The following is a 21,568-nucleotide window of genomic DNA, read 5'->3' as shown; positions in this document are numbered from 1 at the left end:
TCCAATATAATTGGTCAGTTATGGAAAATCATACATTTTCCAACAAACTCATTCTTGGTTGCCACTATTACACCCCAGTGTGCAAAGTTGGGCTCATCAGTTGGTTAACTAGCACACCTACCACGATGCATGCAATGGAGGCCACTGCACAGGCTACCTGGAGCCACAATGCACTATGAGAGACTGTTTCTTTTACAAAAAAATTATGCCTGCTAGGCCATCAAATACAACCACATAACTGCCAACTTTTAGAAATCAAAAATAGGAAGATTTATTAATTCTTGGATTTCATCACATATATTGCACCACAGTCTAAGTGAAAAAAGAGGATAAAAGGCATGCATATCTATAGTTACAATGTGATTTTAAACTAAGAAAACCTAAAAATATTTACAAGATAATGTACCTAATCACTCTCATTTATGACACATTCATACAAATAATATTATTTATATCACAGCGACACACCGACAAAACGCATAACAGTTTCCTTTATTAGACTATAAAATGAACGGAAATTAAATTTTATAGGTATCTCTGAACACTTGGAGATAAGATTTGTTATGTTTCTTGGCCATAATGTGATGAGAAAATACCAGAAACTGTCCCCGGCACAGCTCTCTGAAATACATTCAACTCATTAAAATTATGAAGTAAGAATGAATGCAAATGCATTGAAATACACAAAACTACCACACACAAAATACATCAATATGTCTCAGAGTATTAAGATATGACTTTGACAGAGGGAAAAGCACAGAATCGCAAGAAAAAACAAGCGATCTACAACTCCAACGAAATTACGCACAGAAACTATTATTATTTATTTTCCACTAATTGTAGGTACAATTTATGGATGGTGAATGGAAAAAGGGCATAGCCCCACATACACGAAAGTGCCTCCATCACCACTTAAAATTACAATAATCAAATATACAATTATATTCTACATAGTGTGCTTATATACAGTTACTGTATTTACAAGGCATATTTACACAATACTCCCAAAACCTGTTCAACATTCTCTCTCTCTCCCTCTCTAGAATCCCCACAAATACTTTAGCTAGGCCGGTTCACTCGCACCCACATACAGTACAGTCTCACTCACTCGGGATCTCGGGAACCATACAATAACAAACTCATTCTTTCGTCCCGATTAACTGAGTCGCTAGCCTCTCTTGCTTGTAGGACGATTGCCATCGGGAATCCCTAGTTGTAAAGCACACGCACTGCCATAGCGATCAGGAAACATGATACATGAAGGCGACGAACGATACTCGCGAAATAAAGCATCAAATAAATACACTTGAAAATGAGATTGCGTAAATTACACAAGCAAATAAGAATTTATCCTTTATCCTGGGGGGGGGGGGGAGGAAGAGTATTGACTGTACTGGAGGCTGTATTGATCAAAAATAGGAAGAATTAAAAATAAATCGGAAAATCGGAAGACAGATTAAAAAACGGAAAGTTCCTGGGTAAATCGGAAGGGTTGGCAAGTATGCAACCAACTTATCCAAGATAAGAGACTGAGAACCAACTCGTGGTATCCACAGGGAGTCTGTAGCTCTCCTGCTCTGTTTGCTTGAATTATAGAGACCTTGAAATTAAATTGAAATCTACATCACGTAAGTCATGTTGGACCAGGTACAACATAGGACCTGAATAGCATATTAGCAATGTCAGATTGAGTCCAACATGGGACCACAAAGGGACTGGAAATAAATTACAGCAGTAATTTATTGGTAAAACAAAACAATACCATCATTTTATTGCCAATATTACAGTAAAACTTGCTGTGTAACTTTTCGACCTATTGCAAAAACACAGTTCATCAACACAACAGACTACTGCAGGCGTTCCAACAACAATGGGTTACTAGTTGTTCATTTTATTTTGTGCACATTAAAAAGGACCTATTAGAATTTTATACAACTGGCTTTACGCTGCACCGACACAGACAGGTCTTATGGCGACGATGGGACAGGAAAGGGCTAAGAGTTGGAAGGAAACAGCTGTGGCCTTAATTAAGGTACAGCCCCAGCATTTGCCTGGCGTGAAAAACGAAAACCACGGAAAATCACCATCAGGGCTGCCGACAATGGGGTGTTCAAACCCACTATCTCCTGAATGCAAGCTCACAACTGCGCACCCTTAACCACACAGCCAACTCACTCAGTACTATGAGATTTTATGCAATGTTGTTTAAAACTTGGATCTGAACAAGACTACTCCGTGCATCATCGCCAGTAAATACTATCCCCTTTACATACATGCTATGGAAATAATTGCTATCCTAAACAGGAAGTGTACTGTGCGGTGAACACTAGTCTGCAGCTGTTAATTGTCAGTAACTAGTTTTGTCACATACAGTAATAAACACAATTTACAGATTTTAAATATTACTAAGACAATTTTTGTTAAAAATGAAATATGTCCATTAACTGGGAACTTCTTTTTCAAAATTTTAGGAGAAAATTGGAGTGTGACTATTATGCGGTGGCATCAATTGCACAAATAAATATGGTACGTACATTTAACATTTCAAGGAATATTATTTTGAACTTGCATCTGGCAGATTACAATTCTCTGTGTTACATCCTGCATTATATTTAAACTGATGACAATTTATAAATATAATCAAAGTTGATCTTTCAATTTGCTTTGTCGCACCGACACAGATAGGTCTTATGGCGAAGATGGGATAGAAAAGGGCAAGGACTAGGAAGGAAGCGGTCGTGGCCTTAAGGTACAGCCCAGCATTTGCCTGATGTGAAAATGGGAAACCACAGAAAACCATCTTTAAGGCTGCCAACGGTGGAGTTCAAACCCACTATCTCCTGAATGCGAGCTTGCAGCGGTACGACCCTACCCGTATAACCAACTCACTCTGTACTCAAAGTTTTGATTGCCTATTCTGTCAATTTTAGAACCTATTCTGCATGGAAATAGAACAGGTCACTAAAGTTGATTTTTAGAACCTAAAATTCTGAGGCTTAGTGATAATATTTCCAACCAGTTGTAAAGGTTCACAACTCAGAATGCAGCTCCTGCACACTTTCCAGATCAATGTTTAAAGAGATTCTATATATATACACGACATATAAGTAATATATTTCCAAAATGTTGATTAATCTTTTTTTAAACACTGTCCAGGTTAAAAAATTTAACCTAAGTTATCTTATATCTTTATCAAATGCAACCAACTTATCCGAGATAAGAGACTGAAAACCAACTCACGGTATCCGTAGGGAGTCTGTAGCCCTCCTGCTCCACTCCAATTTTGGATCCCTTGAAGCCCATCCTTTTGATGAGCCGAATCAAACCGTCTCTAACACAGTGATTTAGCTGTCGGCGCACTTCATCTACGACAAGGATGATAACATTAGATCTATATGAAAACCTGACCACAAAACATTATGGCAAACTGGTCAAACAGTCACTCATACTATCACTATCAAAGATAAAAAGGCCACAAGAATGTACCCACTCCCACTATTTCAGTTGGAGATGATTTAACTACAAGTAGTTTTGATAGAAAAATGAAAGCAACTAACAACTACTTCTCACATAACAAGCCTTTGAAAAGGCAGCTTTCCTTGTGGAATTCAAATTATCACCTCCTAAATCTCTGATAATAATGAGAAACCAGGGAGATGATAATTGTGAGAAGACAACACCAAAGCAGCCCAACGGGTTCCCTCATATGTATGAAAACATGGAGCATATACATACATCATTATAGACTGTTATGCCTTTCAGTGTTCAGTCTGCAAGCCTCTGTGAATTTACTAAAAGTCACCACAGCCCTCCATTTGCAACAAGTGCGGTGGCCTCATTTAGTTCTATACGTCTTATCTCTAAATCATTAGAAACTGAGTCTAATCATAGTTGTCTTGGTCTCCCTCTACTTATCTTAATCCTCCATAGCAGAGTCCATTTTTCTTCTAGGTAATCTATTCTCCCCCCTTCTCCTCACTCCTTGGAAACAACTTGGCGAACAAATACATGGAAATAAATTTTAAAAAGCTTCAAATCTAAAATAAATCTCAGTTACCTCCAGTCTGCGGATAAAACCAAAATGCTTTCATTTCCATAAAGTAGAGATTTGACCTAAACACTGTGCAAGTGATTTCCTTCATACTAGTCGACTACACACAGACCAAACACGATTGTTCCAGAACTGAACAGTAAGGACACCTCTGGTATCAGCAGCCCATAGATCATCTTGCATGCACAAGTACCTCATGTCTGAGCAGTACAGCAGATGATCCTGATTTTGTGTCTCTCTATACGCATAAACAATGTGTTTTGATGCACGAAGGAATCCGCACTTCATTAAGTTATCCTTACATCTGGAAACACCAACATGTAAATGTTAAGGCACTTCCAAGTGATGGTGGCAGTTCTTCCTTTAGCTTAGTCAGTGGCAGATGTAGTTTCGCCTTCCACCTTATAAGTCTTGCATTTTCTGGAGAGCAAGAAAATGGAGTTGTTCTTCTGAGATAGCTGTTACGAGAATGAAGTCTTCAATGAGCAGGTTGGTGTCCTTAAAGAGGGTGAGGATGTCAATGTCCTGTTTGTACTTTCTACATCAGCAGCCACACTCCTACGGATGAGGTGGAGCTATGCCTAACACAGCATAGGTTTGCTTCCAGGAGTTTGTTGCAGACATGCATTTAGAACTCGTGTTTGGCCAAGAAAAATTCCACAAAGGCGTTGGATATTCTCTTGCTGAAAAGCAGAGTCCCAGAGCACCCCCATCCACTACCTGTCAGTTTACGAATAATTTTATTACAAGCACTTTTTGCTTTGCCTTGAAACTGTGGCATTTGAAGGATAGTGTGCAGTCGAACACGACACCAAGTTGAGTTTTGGAAGCATTTGGTTTCAGTTGTATAAGCACAAACTCCTGCTGACCATTTTTCAAGTTCCTCTTCCTTGGAACCCTCCCAGCACTGCTAGAGCAGTGTCACTGGCGTAGATGAAATGTCATGTCTATTCCAAGACTGGCTGATCATTGGTGAAAACATTATACAACCCAGGAACTAACACACTTCATTGTAGAAGCCCATTCTTCTGTGTCCTCCATCTACTGTTCTGAAGAACATATCATAAACTGGATTTGATGAATTAGTCAATGATTTCAGGAAAAAACAGAACATCTAAAAGATACATAATGAAACAAAATACTTCCAAATTCTAAAAAATAAAAAATTGTGGAACATAATTGAAAATGATCAAAAGAGCCATCAGAATGACTGTTAAGGCATCAAATCAAGCCTTTATGGTCTGATACCATGGTTGGCTGATTCGAGTTCTATTGGTGGAAAAAGATGTTCACCGTCACAATATTGGTCGGCTGGGTAGAAGAGATGGTAAATACAATTCCCTATAACTAGACTTCATGTCAAAATCCTCGGTTCAATTACAACCTCTCCTCAGTGCTCATATGGAGTGAGGGCATACAATACTGTTGGTGGTGATTTGTCCATTGGATAGGGATGTTAAGCCCAGGTTATTACTTGACAGGAGTAGGCTATAAGCCAACACCAGATTTAACCCTCTCCCTACATCATTATCTACAGCATGCATAACATGCAGTCATCACACTGGACAGGGAAACACACACACTTGCATAATGATTTTCATCTTTGAGGCAAGGAGTAACAAACTTCTTCACCACAGATGGCGCATAGAAATAAAAGAAGGCCACAAACCGCCAATCATCACGACCAGTGGTCATCTATCCATACATGAATAAACTATATACCTCCTATGGCTTGCTCACTCTGAGCGGAGCTACGGCGCAGTACAGACATAGGTGTTACCCTATGTACAGGGGGCCTTTGCCTCTTCTTCTTCTTCTTATTCTTCTTGCGTAACGGCCTCTGTAGGACCACAGACAGCTCCTTCATGGATTGCATTTTCTTCTTCTCCTCCCAGAACCTCTTCATCCTTTCTCTTCTTCTCTCCCGCTCTTCTTCTGAGATATTCAGTATCCTCTTCTCTTGTCTACTCCACTGGTGACTCTCAATCCTTTTCCTGTATCCATCCCTATCATTGATCTCTGGCATATTAGTCGGTATGTACTTGCTTCTCCAATTTTCCTTTTCTTCCACCTTGATCCCCAATTCCGACCAATCTTTCCGGAGTTCAACTACCCACTTTCCTCGTGTCCTCGCTGTTGATTCCCATTCTCTTTTCGTCATTCTATCCATATTCATCCTGATTACATGTCCCGCAAACCTTGCTCTTTTCAGTCTGATTTCTTCTGAGATTGTCCTCATGTTCCGGTATAGTTCTTCCCTGGGCCTCCTCATCCATCTCTCACCTCCTCTCTTAGGGCCTAGTATTTTCCTCAATATTTTTCTCTCTTCTTTCTCTAGTTGTTCCGCACCATTTCTTCCTAGTGCTATTGTCTCAGCAGCATATAATACAGCATTTCTCACCGTTGCCTTGTAATGTCTGATCTTTGCGTCTGTAGATATATTCTTTTTATTGTATATATCTCTGGTCATACAGAAGGCTGATCGCATCTTCTTTATCCTCTCTGTTATTCCCTCATTGCTCCTATTCCTTCCTGTTATAAATTCTCCTAGGTACTTGAATTTGTCTACCTTTTGCACGGTGCCTTCCGGTGTTGTCCAATCCTCAGTGGTATTCAATGTCTTTGTCTTGTTGTAGGCGATCCTCAGTCCTACCCTTCCGGCTAAGTTGTTGAGTTGTATCTTTGCATCTTCTTCTGTCTCACTATAGCTATGTCGTCTGCAAAGGCTAGACAATCTACTTGGGCCCTATTGTCCTTTTTGTCCCCAACATGCGTCTTTGGTATTCCCATTGTCTCATTCATTGTTCTCCACTGCCTGATGACTTCATCCAGAGCTATGTTGAACAACATTGGTGATAATCCATCTCCTTGTTTGACACCAGTGTTGATATCAAATTCTTCAGAGAGTACTCCTCTGAATCTCACCCTTGCCTTTGTGTCTGATAGAATTTCCATTATGAGTTCTTGTGTAGTACCATCTAATCCTCTGTTCTTCAGGATTCTTCCAAGGGTTTGTCTGTCGATGGAGTCATATGCCTTAGTGAAATCTACAAAGGTTACCACCGTCTTTTTGTTCTTTAAGGCCCTATGTTCTATCAGTTGTTTCAGTATAAATATCTGTTCTGTGCATCCTCTTCCCTTCCTAAATCCTGCTTGGTAGTCTCCAATTGTACTTTCTAACTGTTCTTCCAGTCTATTGAGCAGGACTTTTGACAACACCTTATAGCCAATCTCTAGTAGCGAAATTCCTCTATAGTTGTTTGCATCCCTCTTGTCTCCCTTCTTATGTATTGGTATTATGATCGCATTCTTCCACCCTTCTGGTAACTTCTTTGTTCTCCAAATCTGGCCGATGATGATGGTCATGTTGTCTACTGCCTTGTCACCTCCCCACTTAATCATCTCAGCTGATATTCCATCTTCTCCGGTTGCTTTGTTATTCTTTAGATCGCTTATGGCCTGTGCGACCTCATCTCTAGTTGGAGGACATGACTCTCTTCTGTGTTTGTCTCCAGCTCCAGCTCTTCTTCAGGTGGTTCACAGTTTAACAGGTCATGAAAGTATTCTGCAAATATCCTACAGTTCTCCTTCGCACTAACTGCCAGATCCCCATTCTTATCTCTTATAAAGAGTTCTCTGCCTTTATATCCACTCAGGCTCTTTTTGAATTTCCCAAAAAAGTCTCTACTATTGTTTTTCCTGAAGTTGTTTTCAATTTCATCCAACTCCTGCTTCATCCTCTGTCTTTTGGTCCATCTTATGGTTCTGGCTGTTTCCTTCCTTACTCGTAGGAAAACTTCCCATTTTTCCAGGTTCTTCTTACTGCTCCAGTCTCTCCAGGCTTTCCTGCGATTCTCAACCGCTTCCTCACAGTCCGTATTCCACCACCAGTGTTTTTCTTTTCTTCCTTTCCCCATATTTCAGCCTGTTTCCTCATATTTAGCTTCATGTCATCCCATCCATTGCCAGTTTCTATTCCTTCCTCGTATTTGGATCGATTGTGCCGTAATTTGTCTCTGTCTATATTTATTTTTCCAGTTGATCTACTTGTCTGTGGCAGTCTACCCCTGTGTGGAATCCAAAGGCACTTGATTTCTGTAAGATAGTGATCTGATTCTATTCTTGTGTTCTTTCTGACCTTTGTGTTCATAATCTCTTTAGTGTTTGTCCGATTGATTGCCACATGGTCAATCTGGAATTCCCCAATGTGGGTGCATGGGCTTGCCCATGTCTTTTTCTTATTCGGTTTGGCCCTGAAGTGAGTTGTCATAAGTCTCATTCTGTGTTCTCGATATAGTTCAATTTTTTTTTTTTGCTAAGGGCTTTACGTCGCACCGACACAGATAGGTCTTATGGCGACGATGGGATAGGAAAGGCCTAGGAGTTGGAAGCGGCCGTGGCCTTAATTAAGGTACAGCCCCAGCATTTGCCTGGTGTGAAAATGGGAAACCACGGAAAACCATCTTCAGGGCTGCCGATAGTGGGATTCGAACCTACTATCTCCCGGATGCAAGCTCACAGCCGCGCGCCTCTACGCGCACGGCCAACTCGCCCGGTCATAGTTCAATTAACCTTTCTCCGTTTTTGTTCGTCCTCTTGTGTGCTGGGTACTCGCCTACTATCCCCTTATGTTGCTTCTCCCTCCCTACTTGTGCATTATAATCACCTACAAGTATCTTTACTTGTCTGTGTGGTATGCTTTTCAGTGTATCATCCAGTTCTTCCCAGAAACTGTCTACAGCTTTCTTGTCTTTTCGCCTGTTATTAAGAAGAGTATTGTTATTAAGATGAGTATTGTATATATATACAGCTGTCCCTTCCCAAACCCCATCAGTTGTTAGCTCCAGCAAGTACAGTCCTAGCATCATCCAAGATGAACAGAACAAGTTACAGAACCATGTCCTTTTAGTTACAAAAGGTCAGGGATATTGTAAATAAAAATGAACCCCTAAAACATACTGATCCTTTGAACAACGAGTGTCAGAAAAGAGGAAAGGCAATGAGAGCTCTGAAATTAAAATCAAAATTGATCCTGAGGAGTCAGTCAGTAAAGATGAAAAGGAGGAGCCTGTCGCTAAAGAACGCCAGGTCTGTTTTGGAGTAGAGATAGGTGACGATACAAGTTCACATGTCCAAAACTAAAAGAGAAGTACTGTATGCAGAGCAAACCGCCAGGGAAAAAGAATCATTTTATGCAGAGGAAGGTTGTTAAAAAAATTAAAAATTATGGCCTATGATAGGAAAGCAAAGAGGAATGCATCAAACCATTATATGAAATCATAATAAAAAAGCACTACTCAAATATTTGATCCAAGAGTTTGGTGATATAGTCCTCGGAGATGTCACGAATCTTCGGACGTGGAGATCTTTAAACAGGTTCTGCACCAACTGTAGAAGATGTACCTTCACGTTCCTTCAAGAACTCCCCAGGGTGTGATTGGAAAAGAGGTTCCAGACCATATTGCACATTGTGAATGAATACCCTCTTCACACACACCCACAGTATTCAGGAGGACCTTGTTCGTATCGTCACCTATCTCATCTCCTGAACCCTCCCCCACTCCTACGACAAGAGCAACCAAAACAGACCTGGCATTCTTTAGCAACAGACTCCTCATTCATCTTGGACATACAAATCTAGATCAGTGTTCTATACATGCCTGTTAGGTTTATGTATTTTTTATACGGTACTTATTTTAGATTTGCAATTTCTGTCTGATATGTATAATCAATCTATGTATATAAAATAAGAGTCTTGTCTATACATTGCTCAGAATTTGAAAAGAATAGTATTTCTGTATCAGTCATGTTCACAGTAACAAGGAAATGCACTTTTTACTTTTCCGTAACTTATGTCTGTCTGTATGTACGCGCATCACTAGAAAACGGCTAAAGGAGAATTTAATGAAAATCGTTATGCAAAGTCGGGGAATAAGTTGCTATAATCTAGGATATAAATAATTTTATTCACGCTGATTGAGATGGTAGTTTAGGGGAAGGTCTAAAATTTAATTTTCAAATATTTATGTTATCAGTGGTATGCAAAGTCGGATTAAGGCGCTACAATCTAGGCTATAAATAATTTTATTCACACTGAGTGAAATGGTAGTTTAGGAGAAGGCCTAAAACTTAATTCTTAAATATTTACATTATTAGTGGTCCTATCTCACTAAAAATTGGTATGCAAAGTCGGAGAAGGAGCCACTACAATCCACGCTATAAATAATTTATTTCACGCTGAGTGAAATGTAGTTTAGGGGAAGGCCTAAAATTTAATTCTCAAATAATTATATTATTAGTGGTCGTATCGATAAATACTACATAAGCAAAGTTATATAGAAATAAATTTCAGACCACTTATGTCTTATACATTTTTACGGTACCGGCTATGATAACATAGATGTTCGTGAATTTGTATTTTTGTTGCTAAGCCGATATCAACGCCGAGCCGTGAGAAAATGGATTAGCAGAATTTAATGAAAACCGGTATATACAGTTGGGAAATAAGAAACTACAGTCTAAGCTATAAACAATTTTATTCACCCTAGATGAAATTGTTTTTTTATTGGAAGTCACCTAAAATGTAATTTTTAAATATCTATGTTATTCATCCTATTGAAAAGTACTACATAAAAGTTATAGAGAATACAATTTCCAGTAATTTATGTTTTATTCAGTTTTACCGTACCGACTATGATAAGAGTGGTATTTCAGAGTCGGAAGAAAACTAAATGTGAAAGCCTACAATATCGAAAGCGCATAACATTGATCAATAACAACGTTACATTGACCATTGCTTGTTGTGATGTTCTTTGTCTCTTATGCTGCCTCTCAACTCCGATAGATGGGATTACTGATGCGTACAGAGTATAATAGCCTGACTGAATATTGGCGGGAAATAGCCCGGGAGTTAGAAAACTTTCTTCTTTAGCAAGCCCTTCCTCTGGTTCATATATTTTCTGATACAGCTGAAACGTAACTAACTGGTTCATCATAGTATTCCAGCTATTCGATCCCTACTCTGATGCGCTGTTTTGAATGAGCAGTGGGCATACTTAAGGCAGAGGCTCACTTAGTAGAGTAGTAGTATGGCCAGGTCTAGAATAAAAATTTAGACCTATTCCGAACTATAGTACCGCAATTCACTAAATAACTCAAAATTCAAGCCTGAAAAGAGCCGTTTCTTAAGAAAACCTTCTTCCTCTTCATTTTTATTAAATTCTTCATTCATTTCATTCCAAATTAGCCATGAAGAGGGGTTTCTCCTCCAACTTGGAAGGAAAAATCTGTCTCCAGTGTAGTGAATTGATACTTTCTGACTCATCAGTTACTCCTAGGAAAGAGATTAGTAAAAGGGCATAGCTTTTGCTCTGGGAGTCGCCACTATTCGACCCCCTCCCCGCCAGAAAGGGACAAAGAGTGTTCACGGCTCTCTGCGGCTTGGTAATTCCAGCTCGGGAACTTTGGACTGTTAGATCGGCAGCGTAGTACTGTTCGTTAAAAGTGAGAACGTGTGCTTTTTCATTTGATCGAGTATTTCATATGAAAGCATTGTTTTTAATCGCGCCATTCCGACCGATGTCTTTGTAATGTATGTTCATTTCAGTTGGGAAAACCACTGAGTCTTTTTGAGGATGTAAAAAGGCAGGTGGAGATTGAGTGTCTACCATTCTAATGAAAGCTCCCCAACCTGACTGACTGATGGTATGCAAGCGGGTCTACTATTACAGTGAAAATTCCCTAATTCAGTCTTCAAATGAGAAAAGATGTTTGGCGACTTCTCCCTCGAGTTTCTAGGGTAACGTTAAGAGCTATGCAATTTAATACAATCTTGCTCACAACGTGTACACTACCTAACCTAGAATTCTGTATACAATGTAGAATTCTGTAGCGAAGCACGGGTACATCAGCTAATAATAATAATAATAATAATAATAATAATAATAATAATAATAATAATAATAATAACAATAATAATAATAATAATAACAATAACAACAACACAGTAAAACCTGTCCTCAGAGGAAACCCATGGGATTGGAAATTTTTTCCTTGTGTGCAGGATACCAATATAAATGGTCCGTTATTGGACATTATATAAATGGTATGATCAATTTACTCGTTCGGGACAAATATTTCAGGTTCCCTATGGGAATCAACACCTATATGATTTCTATGCAGGATTCCGGATCATAAAGATGGTTAAAAAATCACACACTTTTGTACACTAGTTCATCAGCACTACCACAAATGTCTCCAGCCGCTCCGCAGACTTCCTTCAACACTGTAAGCATGCTAAATCTGTGACCTTTCTACGAAAACTGCACTGCATTGTTAAGCAGCACCTCCTGAATTCCTGAGTTCTGTTAGTCAACAACTCATAAAGGTTACACTCGCATTGTGATGAAATCAGATAAGGTATAAAGGAGGTTCCTAAGTTTCCTGCCTGAAGTTTCAGTCTTTACGCATTACTACAGTAAGGGATGTCCAAATCACACAGAATATCCCTATCATGGTCTACAGATAAAGTTGCTGCCTTACAACTAGGCGGTCCGAATTCTTTTCCTGGCTGAATGCTATCTCGGCCATCTTAGATCAACATGAACTGAGGTTTGGGAAGAAAATTTAAATATTTTTTCAGTTAGTCACAAAATGTCCTTCAATTTCCGCTAAATACAGGTAAACTTACATGGATATTAAACCATAATTCATGGGACTGGGAAATTTTTCCGATATGGACAGTTTTTTGGTTCATAAAGGTTCTGCTAAAGGCAGGTTTTACTGCAATAACAATGAAAAAACTTGCCAGAGTGCTCATTGGTATGGACAGAATAAGTCATGCTCCTGCAGTTCGCAAGGATATCAAAGTGATATGATGCAGAAACAAGATCTTCACATTCTTTACCTTTGTGAGTAGAAGTTGAACCGCAACACATCAAGTAATATGAGCACAACATTCAGTCAGGATATCGTTTAGTGATGGTTCACAAAGTTCCCCTCGGGTGACGAAAAATGTAGAAGACAGCTGTTATAAATAAGCGAGTAGTACAGGAAGGTTATTCCTGAGGATTTTTTTTTTTAATTTGCTTTACGTCACACCGACTTATGGCGAAGATAGGATACGAAAGCGCTGGGAGCGGGAAGGAAGTGGCCATGGCCTTAATTTAGGTACAGCCCTAGCATTTGCCAGTGTGAAAATGGGAAACCATAGAAAACCATCTTCAGGGGTCCCAACTGTGGGATTCAAACCCACTATCTCCTGAATGCAAACAGACAGCTACGTGCCCCAAACCATACATTTACTCACTCAGACGAAAAACCACATCAGACAATGGATGAGATAACTGTTAGTAGGAGGTGTGCGGCAAGACATCGGAAGGTGACTGACAAGGTGAAAAAACCTCAACCAGTGGCTGCTACACAAAACTGACAAGACACATTGACAGTGTACTCTGGAGATAAACGTTTCTCTATGGCCTGCAAGAACGCCACAATGCCATTTCTCAGTTGCACGATGACATGCAACCAAACCTGGATTCTGTGCTACTTCATTTCACATCTACAAATCAACCTCAAACCCCCGAGTGGTGACTATTTCTCTCTCTTGTCCTTAACTCTCTTAGTGCCAAAGTGGTCGTAAGCGATCTTCAAAAATGAACGAACCTTGCCATCTTCGCTCTGAGAGACGCTTCGTTTCTTTGTTGATACAGTAGACTTCTAGACTGAAAATTGTGCCTAATCATGGCATGACTATGCCCGCCCTGAGGTGTAGGGGTAATGTGCCCGCTTCTTAACCAGAGGCCCCAGGTTCGATTCCCGGCCAGGTCAGGGATTTTTACCTGGATCTGAGGAATGGTTCGAGGTCCACACAGCCTATGCGATTCCAATTGAGGAGCTACCTGACTGTGAGATGGCAGCCCCGGTCTAGAAAGCCAAGAATAACAGCTGAGAGGATCCGTCGTGCTGACCACACAACACCTCATAATCTCCAGGCCCTTAGGCTGAGCAACAGTTGCTTGGTAGGCCATGGCCCTTCATTCAAGCTACCATGTTCCGACGACATTCTTTTGTTTTCTGTCAATCGATAATCTCTAGCAATATTAAAGTTCCTTGACTTCTTTACGCGCAACTCGTAAAAGGATGGTGTCGAAGTGTAAGAAGAGTGGTGTAGAGAGGAGTAAATTAAACAACTAATGGGTCCAGGAACTGTTGTGGAGCCTGTGCAGTATTATCCTGGTCAACATTCCTTTCTTCCCAGTCACTATTAGTATGAGCATCATCACTATCACTTGTTTGGTTATGTACAGTCACATTCTGCAAGGTAATTAATTCATTGCCTTAAGCGGAAACAGCACTTGATTTGTCACCAAGACCGGAATCATTGTCCACAAAGTCTAAGAGGTCACCACCTGACCCACCAGTCACGAGCTAGATTTTAGAATTTCCGATCTTTGACACCCCTGCAGATATTTTTAGAACAAACAAAATGTTTTTCTTGGTTCTTGTATTATGTATGTGTGCCCTCCAGCGTTTGGTTTTACTTTATTTGTAAGCATGTGTTGATAGGAATAATAAAATTTTCGAACTTTTATTTTCCAGAATAAATTATTTTAATTAATTAAGTAATAACATAATGAATAAATTTCATGATGATCTGAAAGTAATCCTGAATTTAGATAACAATGTTTTGCACTCCCTGATCAAGTTTTGCTTTCTTATATTTTAAAACAGAGGAGTTACATTCTTTTCTCTGAAAGGCGCCATTTTCCATCAGAACAGCCTGGCACTTTTAGACCATATTTTTACATTTCCACATTTTTGCCTGGCACTAAAAGTGTTAAGTGTTTGTCCTTGTTTCCTCTTTTCATACTGACCTGCCATTGTGTTTATCTCACTGATGTTCCTATCTATCTATATGTAGGGTTGCCATAATTGTCTGCCACAAAACTGGGACAAATACATATTAGCAAATAAGTTCAAATGTAGGCTAGTATTTGGCATACTTTTAATAAGAAACTCTTTACAGTATATTACAAGTTATGTTTTATTATGGCAGTTGTACTTTAGTGATGACTGTACAGAATCACGGTATTTCAACATTTTGACACTGGTGGTTGTCTGTTAGGTCATCAGCCCAAAGGCTGGCTGGATCCTCAAACAGCACCACCAAAAGCTATGCAGTTATAGGGAAACTGCAAAAACCAATGGCAGAGCCCAAATGGGGCGTACTAGGCAAGATGAGGAGTGAGGTAGTTTGCCATTGCTTACCATCCTAACCTCATTTATTGAATCCTGGCAATGGACTTCCGAAACATTCATCTGTGCCATGAGAAACCAAAAATAAGCCTCACCAACTTCATTTGAGAAAAAAGACTTCAGGAGAACTGGACATTTGTCTTGTGACATGAAATAAGATTTCAATGGCTGAAACATACGTAAAAATCTTTCAAGTGCCGGAAATAAACTTAACCATCTTGTTTTTACATGTAACATTAAGAAATTCACAAAACTCCATGAGTGATGCAACTCTAACAATATATGGAGAAAAGTAATTGTACACTTTCACTATTAAAGTGTCTGAACATCTACAGGGAGACAGTCAGCACCAATTTGTAGGGCATTATGTAAAATATGGGCTGGACAACCAACCCCTACAATTGGTGTAGTTAATTTTGACTTCAAATTTGTGAAAACATTGTTTTCACCTTTTCTAGCCAGACTCCCAAAATTTGTATTTGTATTATCGCCCCCATATGCACTAATTTTCTCACTGTTATTATGTCCTATAACATTATGAATTAATTCATAAATTGTGTCAGAATTTTCATTGCTACCCTCAACAAGGTCTAATAGTTTCGACTGGATAACTTCCTCTTTGTCAAAATATTGCACAATTACAGGAAAAATCTTATGATGCTTATGATTGCTAGCATCTGTACTAATACAAACAAAATCACACTTTGAAATATTTTCTTTCACTTCCGCTTGTATTAAAGGCAAAATTACCTTACTACTGCCTCAGGTTTTGTCTTTGCACTGGAAAATGTTTTTGCTTTTCGAATTGTTGAACATAGTTGGGAATAACTTGCTCGTACACGTGGTGGAGTTGAAATAATTCGTCAGTTGCTTACTGGAGGACGCAGAATTTACGGAATTCCTGTGCTTCACTGTACCTACGTGATCTTTGATGTCACTTTTTCCCCCATGTGCAATCAAAAAATAGCAACTGTAAAGAAAAATATTCTTTTAAATTACCAAGTCTGACTTCAAGTAAATGGAAAACCGTAAATGAAATTCTTTCACCAATCATTTGTTCTATTTCTTATATAAAAATAAAAGAAACTTACTTGCATAGTTTACATTTCGCCTCATATTCACTTCTACCTAGTTTTATTGAAGGAAAATCTTTGGTGTATTCATCTTTAAATTTTGTTTTCCATTTCGATGCCATACTTAAAAATGTTAAATATTCACTCAGTCATAATATCAAACTGAATTTAATTAATTCCTACATCTTCTTCTTCTTCTTCTTCTTCTTCTTCGAACATAGAATAGAACAAGATTCTTATATAAAAATAAAAGAAATAAAAGAAAACAATCTGTAACACCGGAAGTGCGTAGAAAGAAGCGATAATTCGATAGTTTACTTTGACTACTTCATGGATACGATTGATAAGGTAAAATTTAATGGATACTTCTTGAGTCTCGACCATTCAATTTACTCGAAGTTTTAAGAGATTGGACAGGTGTTTAAATTGTATTTCCTTCAGGAGTAAAGGGATTACTTTTAAAAATCCGGGACTTTTAGTCAGCCAGACGGGACATTATTTATAGGCCTACCACTCTAATCCGGAACAATCCTGGTTTTCTGGGACGTATGGCAACCCTATCTATATGTGGCATGATTCATCCTTACTTTGTTCCGTTCCAATATTGAGACCAGAATCAGTTATCCTTGGCAAATGTGAAGCTGTCCTGGATACCAGGCACTTGCTGCTGTATCCCCAACTCCATCAACAGGGCAAAAAGGAACGCATCTTTCAAGCAACTGATACGGCCATCTCAACTGTTAATTTTTAGAAATTCTTATCTGACCGGACAAAGAAAGAAAGAAAGAAAGGAAGGAAGGAAGGAAGGAAGGAAGGTTACGCAGTTTCACAAATGGTTCATCAAAAGACAAAAATAGCACAGTGCTTTCAGAAGTTGCAAGCGTAGCGAAACTTGAAAATTGACAGTAATTGCCCTGTATTGTTACCCACATGATTTAGCTTTCTTAATGCTGCTTCACAGTTGAACGCAACAGAGAAATTAGAAGGGTATGAAACTCTGCCTGGGCTCTCTGAAAGATGTACACATTAAGGTTTCCTCACAGGTAAAATAGACCCTAAACTATTTAAATACCTATTATTTCAGAGGGCACAAGTGATCAATGAATTACGTGAAAAAGTAAATGTTCTTAGAAAGCTATTAGATTCTTCTAAGAGCAAAACTTTGGCCTCGGACATAAATAATATGTCTCTAATAAGAGATATATCTAAAATAATAACACATTTGAGTAATTTTGACCTACAGCTGGAAAATAAACAGTGCAGAATAACAAACGTCAGACTTTTACACAGGACTGGTTGAGAAATTGGGTAGTAGTACAAGCAAATCTCCCAGTGTACAAACAAAGTATCTATAATTTTGACCATAATGGCAACCAATGGTCTGTACTGACTTAAATCAATGTTATTAATTATTTAAAGATCTGCCAATTTGGTGCGTTATTAGCAAATATACTACTCTTTGAACTGTACTGACAAGGCGGATCTTTAAATAATTAATAACAATACACACCAAGGTCATTCAATGTAACTGTACAAACAATATTCTAGTTCTACTGAATCAAGTTGTGAAATCAAACAAGAGAAGATGGAATCGGTAGTATTTAGGAAAGGAGGAAGACTCACTGAAGCAGAGAACGTCAAATGCAATGGCAAACTACTCAACAGGGCTAACAATTTTAAATATCTAGGTATCACATTCCAAACAACAGGAAAGAGTTTCAGATTACATATAAGATCTAGAGCAGTGGTGGCCACTAGAGCTATGAATGAAATCAGAAACATCACACAAATATTGATTAGCACATCTATGGACCTGTTTAGATTAAAGATACTACCTGTTCTGACTTATGGCCTAGAATTAGTGGGAGAATACCTCACATACAAACAGCTGAAAGAATTGGAGCAAGTAAAGGCTAGATACTTAAAGAGAATTTTAGGAGTTCCGCAGAATGCAAGATCGAGGCAAGTGTATGAGCTTACCAGGGAGACCTTAATAGAAGATTTGAGATGCGAGCTCATACTTCCAGGTAGTACCAGCTTCAAACAGCTTATACAAGATCTGCATGAAAAGAAAAGTAACATACCAGAGGACTTCTATGCAACATCTGCTATGCAAGACAGGCCATGGATAGAAGCCAATCATGATATGCAACACATGACGAGATTGGCGATCCATGGTTTTCACCACAATGTGTGCTGCAACAAATTATTTCATGAACCAAATGACAAATGTGTGTGTGAGTTGTGCTTGGAATTCTGTGATAGATAACATATTGTAAAATGTAGGAATAGACAGAAATCCATCATAGCTTATAGCAAAGAAAAGTAATGTAAATGTAATTTAATGGTATTCTGCACGGCATGTGCGTGTTTTCAATAATAAATAAAGTGTTATTGGAAGCAAATCTGGCAGTGAAAATTGTAAATATAAAATACAAGCTATCTGAGATTCTGAAGGTAACTGGGACAGAATAGTGAGGAAGATGGGTCATCTAAAACCTACACCAAAATCAATCTTACAGTGTTAACTAATAAGGCATCTGAAAAGGAAGGAGCTATCCAGAAAGAAGCGAAACAGTGGTGCAGTCTGCCCTGTTCCGTTTTTTATGTCTATGTAGAATCTGTAGTAAAGGGAATCAAAGAGTAATTTGCAAAATGTATCACAGTTCAGGGAGAGGTAATCAAAACCCTGGGACTTACCGATGATAATGTGTTTTGAAGACTTGTATGTGGAGTGTGGCAATGTACAGAAATGAAATACGAGATAGTAAAGAGTGCAGAAAGAGAATAGAAGCACTTGAAATGGGGTGTTACAAAAGAATACAAAAGGTGATATGGGTAGATGGGATAACAAATGAAAGGGTGCTGAATCGAATTGGTGAGAGAACTGGCAAAATACGGCCAGAATCTTGACACTCAGGACTTGTTCAATTAGTCTGAGGGAAATGTCGGGACAGGCCAAGACAGGAATATAACAGAACAGAACTATGAACTGATATCCCAAATGACTAGGCTATCACCTGAAACATGAATTGTTTCGTCCTGAAGTGAAGTACAGCATGTCATTCACTCTTTCTTCAGCAATGAAGCTGCATGGCCTTAAAACTTAAGATGTCAGCATGGACACAGAAAAAAGATAATACTGATGAACAAGTACAAATAACTAGGGATGAACAATAAAAGCATCCCAAAGTTTGGAGTATTTGGTTCAATTTGAATACAGAATGAGCCATACCTTCACTGATTCCATGAACTCGCGACATGTAACGGCTGATCCGGGCCACGTTCGGTACTTGGCGCTGACATCGGATGATTTTGATGGCATCCCACAACTGCTGAGTGATCTGTGGGCATGACACGCGACGGCGTGACATGGCAGAGAAAAGCCTGTAACATTAACAATTAATACAAGATGTTGCAAACACATCTCTCTAAATCTAATTTTGTTAACAAGCAGTTTCCTAAAGGGGGGAGGTATACCTTAAATTATTGGCGTCCCTAATGCTCCAGAGCGCTCAAATATTTTCACCCGCCTGCTGTGCTCCAAAACACTCATCACACTCGCGTCCATTAGAAGTGTGTTGAGAGATATATTGAAGGGTCTTGTGAAATCTCACTGTATTCCCTTGACTCAGCAAGCTGTAAGGAACTTGTTGACAGCATTTCCTGTGTGTATTTCCCAAGCAGACCTACTTTATAAACAATGTCTTTCAGTTAGAGATTATTCTTGTTCTAGTTCACACCATGTTGTCTAACCATTGAGTTGTATCGAAAGGCATGAAAGAATGAGAAACTGAAGATATGTTAGAAGTTGGTGGAGATGGTGAGTTTTTTAATTGTGTTTCAGAACTGCATTCTGATGAATGTAGTAGTGATGATTCCAAGAATCACGAGCGTGAACAATTATTGTGTGAAGATTGAGGGACAGGACTACAAAGAAATGTTACTGGTGATATCTGGAGTCACAATATTCGTTTTAATGAACTGAAAATATGGGAAAACAATACCCGACCAACAGCCTCCATGGCTCAGGCGGCAACGAGCCAGCCTCTCACCGCTGGGTTCCGTGGTTCAAATCCCAGTCACTCCATGCAAGATTTGTGCTGGACAAAGCATAGGTGGGACATGGGTTTTTCTCCGGGTACTCTGGTTTTCCCTGTCATAATTCATTCCAGCAACACTCTCTAATATCATTCATTTCATCCGTCATTCATTTATCACTGCCCCAGGAGTGCGACAGGCTTCGGCAACCAGTATGATTCCTATCCCCGCCGCTAGATGGGGGCTTCATTCATTCCGTTCCTGACCCAGTCAACTGACTGGAAACAGGCTGTGGATTTTCATTTTCAATGCCAGTCCAATAACAGGCCATTTATATTGGTATTCCAAACCACGATTTACCTTCCGGGAGTTCAGAAAAATATTTTTTAAAATTATTTGTGGGATCGTAATTTTATGAGCTAGTAGCAGAGCAGATGAATATTCATGCTGAATATTTACAAAGAAAAACTGGCCCTGCAGACACTACCTGGCAAGACACTAACACTCATGCAATAGCAACCAGCTCTCACAGCTCATGGAAACAGACAGCTGAACTTCCGGCGCAACTTGGTGCAATAACTGATTGGGAACTTCACGTCCCGCAAATGTACAGGCAGGAAAAGAAGTTTACCCATCGGCAGTCCATCCCCTAAATTATTTCATTCTCTTATGAAAACACCTGGTCATGCCAAAGTGTGAGCTTTATGTTTACAAATTTAAAATAGGGCAGCTTCTGGGAAAGGCAAACAAACAACATTCAAATGTAAGCAGTGTGATCTACCACTGTGCAGGACGGGGTGCTTTTTGGATTACTGTCAGGAGCGAAATGTGAATATTCAAAATTAGGTGAGTACACATTTATATGCATGAATAATTTAGGAATGAAATGCAAAAGAAATTACATTTATATCTTTATTCGTTTGACTTCTAGTTATTTTCTTTTAAAGGGTGGTATTTATGCTGCTGTCCCTATTGGCATTTAAAGAACTGTCAGAAAACACTAATTATGGCCGAGCATCTGCTTTTAAATGGGGAACGGCAAAGGGTTAAAAAAATTTAATTTTTGAATTTCCTTTTTCTTTTTCCAGAACAGGATCAGAAGAACAGTTCAAATTATAGTGGCAATAACTCTTCTTTTGTGTGGTCT

At 39.0% G+C, this 21,568-nt stretch overlaps 1 protein-coding gene across 2 annotated transcripts in view; it reads right to left on the bottom strand.

The window, feature by feature from the left end:
* The window catches only part of LOC136883508 (zinc finger MYND domain-containing protein 11), a 313,597-nt gene that overhangs the window by 223,338 nt on the left and 68,691 nt on the right, over positions 1-21,568 (bottom strand). For both annotated transcript variants that reach the window (XM_067155881.2, XM_068229918.1), the window contains exons 3-4: positions 19,616-19,767; positions 3,241-3,365 (exon numbers count right to left, since the gene is read on the bottom strand). In XM_067155881.2, coding sequence (XP_067011982.1) covers positions 3,241-3,365; positions 19,616-19,767 — 277 coding nt within the window. The remainder of the gene's footprint in view (positions 1-3,240; positions 3,366-19,615; positions 19,768-21,568) is intronic.

This window comes from Anabrus simplex, chromosome 1 (genome assembly GCF_040414725.1).
Source record: "Anabrus simplex isolate iqAnaSimp1 chromosome 1, ASM4041472v1, whole genome shotgun sequence".
Classification (NCBI taxonomy): Eukaryota; Metazoa; Arthropoda; class Insecta; order Orthoptera; family Tettigoniidae; genus Anabrus; species Anabrus simplex.
This window is presented reverse-complemented; position numbering and strand designations above follow the sequence as displayed.